This window comes from Emiliania huxleyi (genome assembly GCF_000372725.1).
Source record: "Emiliania huxleyi CCMP1516 chromosome Unknown EMIHUscaffold_1546, whole genome shotgun sequence".
NCBI lineage: Eukaryota > Haptophyta > Isochrysidales > Noelaerhabdaceae > Emiliania > Emiliania huxleyi.
The window spans coordinates 1-5,561 of record NW_005201040.1 but is presented as its reverse complement, the minus strand read 5'-3'; the positions used below and the strand labels follow the sequence as shown (position 1 = coordinate 5,561).

General features: G+C 70.1%; 1 protein-coding gene across 1 annotated transcript; it reads right to left on the bottom strand.

Annotated features, from left to right (window-relative positions):
- Positions 1-3,949: 3,949 nt before the first annotated feature.
- Positions 3,950-5,561, bottom strand: EMIHUDRAFT_122849 (hypothetical protein; the record flags this gene model as incomplete). Its single annotated transcript, XM_005786094.1, has 2 exons — positions 3,950-4,663; positions 4,766-5,561. Coding segments are annotated over 2 exons (1,510 nt in total), but the record flags the coding sequence as incomplete, so codon positions are not given.

Below are 5,561 nucleotides of genomic sequence, written 5' to 3'. Positions count from 1 at the left end.
AGATGCCGCGAGCAATTCGGGATGCGCGGAGCAACTAATATAGACTCGCGCATCTTAGGATGCTCGAGCATACCGAGGACAGCGAGCGTCTAAGTAGGAGGCCTACTAGACGCACTCTAATCCAGAGACGCATTCGGTAAACAAAGATGGGGGGGTCGCCCCCCCAGACGTGTGTGGTCGCATGGCGCACACGCTACGTGTGTGTGTGGGTGAGGGTGTGAATGAATCTGCCGGCACCATAAATGACGCGCTAGGAGACACGCTTTCACTCCCCCTCGTCACTCCCCTCCTCATCGGAGACCGCTCCGCCCGGAGGCATGCGCGCCAGCTTCTCGGCCAGGCGCGCGCGCTTCGCTTCCCTCCACGCCTCAAAGTCGGCGCGGCCGCGCTTGGGGGCAGACGACGACGAAGAGGCGGCGCCGACCTCCTTCCCACCCTCGCTCTCCTCCTCTCCCTCGCCACCCTCGCTCTCCTCCTCCTCCTCCTCCTCCTCCTCCTCCTCCTCCTCCTCGCCCTCCGCCTCGCCCTCCTCCTCCTCCTCGCCGCCCTCCTCGCCCTCCTCCGCCTCGTCCTCGCCGGCCGCCTCGACGACGATCATCTCGAGCTCCTCGAACACCTCGCCCAGCACGGCCTCGAGCACCCGCACGTGCCGCTTCTCGTCGCCCCGCGCCGCGCTCGCCCTCGCCGGCCGCGCGCAACCTCCGCCCTCGCCCGCCTCGCCATACTTGCCGAGGGTCATCGCGCTCAGCCAGACCGCCGCCCCCTCCAGCCCGGGCCACGCGTCCTCGCACGTCCCCTCCGCCTCGCCGATCCGCATAAAAGGCTCGTCGTGTACGAACTGAGGCGCCGGCAGGTGGCGGCGCAGCTGCGCGGGCGGCCCGTCTCCGGCTCCAGCGCCGAGGACCTAGCGAGGGGCGCGGGGCGGGGGGCAGCAGCGCCTCTGCTGCCGGGGCAGCGGCCGGCCGAGCCGTCGGACGACGCGCCGCCGGTGGACGTGCCCTGGACGGACGCCTCCGGCGCCGCCTGCTCTCGCCCGCTCACCGCCAGGGAGCGGCGGGCGATCCTCGACCACTACCACGGCAGCCTCCGCACCACGTACCACGCGTCCGTCCCGTCGCGCTTGGCCGAGGGCGACTTCTGGCGGCAGTACTTTTCGGTTAAGCAGGCCGTCTTGTCTGGGGCGGCCACCCACGAGCTCTTCAAGCCGGAGCACTACGCGCCGCGCCCGCCTCCGCTGGACGCGCTGGTCCACCTGCTCGAGATGGGCCCCGACCGCGTGTCGGCTGAGCTCGACCACGCGGAGCACGTCCGGCGCGTGCGCGACGTCCTGTCGTCGCCGCTCGCGCGCTGGTTCATTGACGGTGCGGGCTTTGTCAAGCGCGAGGAGCTCGACGAGCGGCTTGGGCGGCTCGAACGGAGCGCTCCACTCGCAGCCGCGGCGGCGGCGAGCCTCGCGTCGCTCAACTGCCAGCAGGGCGCCGTCGTCGATCACTTTCCCGGGCTGGGCGCCTGCTCTGGTAGCAACCAGGCCGCCTACCCTCTCGGCGCGGGCGGCGCGGCCAGGACGGCCGGCTTCTACCAGAGCAAATACGAGACCAAGCAGTCGGTCGCGGTGCGCGAGGTGATCCCGCAGATGGTCGACGTGAGGAAGCACGTCGACCAGTGGCAGTCGAAGGCGGCCGACAGCGGCACGGCTGAGCGCACGGCCAAGCACTTTGCGCAGCGGCTGCTCATCACGGCGGGCGTGGAGGAGCTCTCGCCCATCGTCGCCGTCAGCCTCGTCCTCGGCCACGACTCGGGCTCAACCTCCGAGGGCGACGTCTACCTCTACGCCTGGGACGCGCTCAAGCAGCGGCGGGGGGGCGGCGCGGCGGGCGGACCAGACGACGCCAACCTCCCGCCGGAGGAGGACGACGCCGACGCGGAGGCCAGGGAGGGGCGCGGCGATCTGATGGCCGCCGCCATGCAGCACGAGGACCAGGAGCTTGTCGAGCAGGCGCTCGCGGAGGGCGGGATGGAGGGTCTCGCGCTGCTGCTGGGCGGCGACAAGGCGCCGCTCGCGTCTGGCGGCGACTTTGACTTTGTCGACACCGAGGCGGGCTCCACGACGGGCTACGCGCCGGTCTATAAGCTGCATCAATCTGGACGAGTGCATCCACCGCGACCATATCGCCGCAGCGCGGCGCGCCCTCGGGCTGGGATCGCCGGGATCGTCGACCGTGATCGAGACCGAGCAGGTGATCCAGCTCGTCGGGAAGCGTTATTTCGCTCGGTTTGCGTTATCCGAGGCCGGCGGGAGCGGGGATGTGCGCGATGCGATGGGGGCCCTTAAGTGCCGCGTGGAGAGGGACGTGGCCGTCGTCTCGCTAGATGGCCTCCTCGCAGGCGTGTTGGAACGCCGCGGTGGAGGCGCCGGAGCCAGCCCGTCGGTCTACATCGTGAACACCGGCATGTCGAGCAGCGTCGGCCAGGACAACCACTGGTTTACCGTCGCGTTGGAGTTTTGAGCGCGTGTGCGCGCGTGTGTGTAGAGTCTTCATTACTACTCGACGTAGAGTACTGTAGCAATACACACTCTGTGACATCCGCGACGACAAGACGTACACGCGCGCACGAGGTCTACCGATGCACAGTACATTCGCGCCACAAAGGACCGCGCGGCACGCACGCGCAGTTGCTGCCCTCGAGGCGCGCTCTCCTTGCGCGGCATGCCCTGTGTGTGTCAGCGCTTGGCCTTGGAGCCGCTCGACTGTACGAGAGTCGGGCTCCGGCCCTCGGTGCCACGGCAGCGACGGCGTGCTCGGCGGGTGGCGGTGTGGCGGCTGCTGCTGATGTCCGCTGCCGCGCAGAGCTGTCCTGCCGGCGAGAGGTGGCACACAGCTCGAAGGCGGCGTCGGCGACCGCCGCGCTGGCTCTCTCTCCTCAGCAGACGCCGCTTCGCGTCTCGGCGGCGGCAGCTGCTTCGCCGCGAGAGTAGCGAGGCGACGTACGCGCCTCCGCTCTGCGGCAGCAGCAAGGAGCGAACGCGCTGGCAGAGCTGCTGGCTTCACAGGCCTGTTGAGTGCGAGGCAAGGTGAAGTGAGCGGATGTGCCGGGCAGGACCGGGCAGGGCAGGCGGGGCGGGGCGGGGCAGGGCACCGCGCGGTGGTAGACCTTCAACTGTGGAATCGCCGGGTTCAAATCCCCGGGTTCGCAGCAGTGTCACGTCGTTGACGGTGGGTAGGGTCAGGGCGGGGCGGGGCGCATGCGGCGCGCATAGGGTGGGGCACGCACCAGCGGTCGCTGCCTAGTGTGCGCACACGCGCGCGACGAGCTCGTCGGCTAGGCTGTACTCTCCTCCTTAACGTCCGGCCGTTCCGGGGAACGGGGTGGGGATGTCCTGATCGACCTGCAACACAGGCAGTCGGTGACGGTAACGAACGGGAAGCTGTTTGGGAAGTGGGCGTCGCAGGGCGGGCCGGAAGGCGGGCGGGCGCGAGCGGGCACGAACGATCTTGTCCGTGGTCGTGCGCACGCACACCATATTGCCATTGTTACGGCAAGGCGCCATTTGAGGGAGGTGCGGACCATCCCTCAGACGATCCTTGCGCGCTGGCGGTGTGGTGCGGGAGACCGCAGGAGCGAGAGGGGCGGGCCGGGGCCGGAGGGAGGCGGACGCGCGGGCGGGCGCGCGGGCGTCGAGGGTGGGGCACGGACGCGCCTGGCGCCAACCGCCTCGGCTCCGTACGCGGTCGTAGCATGGTACGCGTAATAGAAGGAACTCCGTCGGAGCTTCCGGTTTTCCACATCCTTTTGCTTGGCCGGGGGACTAAGGCACTCTTGCTCATTTCTCTCTCTAAGAGTAGGGCGACTGGCGACGGCAAAAATGCAAGCCCCGCCCCTGGCCACTGTAAAGACCCCGACCGCGTCGCCAGCCGCGTACGAAACCCATAAAAAGGTTTAACATATCCTACTTCGAGAAGAGCGCTCGCGCCGCTCGTGTTCCCTGCCGTGTCGTCGCAGGAGGAGTGACCGCCTGCGACCTGCCCCTCTTCGCAGGAGGAGTGGCGGCCTGCGCGGCCCGCCTCCTGAGCTGCGGCCGCTTCTTCCCACCGTGCGCGCTCTCCGCGGAGGCTCGCTTCGCGGGGGTGCGCCGCGCGTCGCCCGAGGGGGATGCCGCCGAGCCGCCCTCCTCCGCGGCGGCGCCTCGAGCCCCGTCGCCTCGCCCGACCCCGCCCACCTCCCACTCGTAGTCGGTGAAGTCGTCTCTCCACTGTCCGCCCGCCACGACCGGCCCGGAGCGGTGGAGGTGGGTGCCCTGCCCCTTCTCGTTGAGCCGGCGCCGCGCCGCCACAATCTCGCGCCGGTCCTCCTTGACGAGGAAGCAGACGCCGCGCCAGCTCACGGCGCCGCCGCCGCCGCCCGGGAGGAGGGGAGGCCCGCCGCGCACGCCCGGGTGCGCCGAGGCGCCGCCCCGCCGGGCGCCAGCTCGCTCGAACACGGCCCTCCCCAGCGGCTGCGCGAACGGGTTCCACCAGCCAGCCGCGCACTTGGGCCACGGCGCGGCGGCGAGCGCATCGTCGCGAGCGAAGGTGTCCGGCGGGAGGCGCACCGCCGACGGGGTGCCGATGTAGCCCCACGAGTCGTACGTGCGCAGGTAGTGGGTGTTGTACTGAGCGGTCACCTATCTCGCTTCGTCTCGCGTCATCTCGCGTCATCTCGGGTGGTGGCCGCCGCGCTGAGCGGCCGCCTCGTCGCCGTGCGCGTACTGCGAGTGCAGCGCGACGAAGAAGGGCGCGTTGCCAGAGTCGAGCACGTCGGGGAAGGCGGCGGCAAAGGCTCGCCAGTGCTGCAGCGCCTCTCCGTCCTGCTCCGGGGCGAGGGTGAGCGCGAGCTGGCGCACCTCGAACGTCGGCGGGGCGTGGGGGGTGGGCTCGTTGATTGCGCCGGCGGCGTAGGCGGCGCAGCCGTACACGGGGTGCGCGTTGACGATCATCACGGACGCGGCGTGGCGCCGGTACTCAAGCACGTGCGTCGCAAAGCTGCGGTCGGCGTGATGGTGGTCGGTGTGGCACTGCAGCACGGCAAAGATGTGCGGCGGGATGTGCAGCAGCACTGCGGCGTGCGCCTGGAGCAGGTAGACGACAGCCCGGTCTTTGCGCTCGATGGAGACGACGCCGCCGCCGCCCTCGGTGCGGTCGCAGAGCGGCACCTGCACCACCTGCGTCTCGGGCGGCAGCGCCGCCGTCTTGAGGTGGCACGACTCGCCGGCAGCCACGCTCTCGAGGAAGATTCCGTTGAGCACAAACCGACACCCGGAGCCGCACGGCAGCGCAGAGAAGGGGACGACGTCAAAGGCCCCGTGCAGGATGCAGTTCAACGCTCGCGCCGAGAGGCTGTCCTCCACCTCGGTGGCACGGCCGACGAAGGGGAGCAGCACGGGGCGATCGAGGCGCGACCAGTCCACCGCGCCACCCTCACGCACCACCAACCCAAAGCCGTCGGGATCGACGGCGGAGCGGGCGACAGACACCTCATCCCAGTCCCAGTCCCAGCACTCGGCGTCGTGTGCTGCTGGCGGC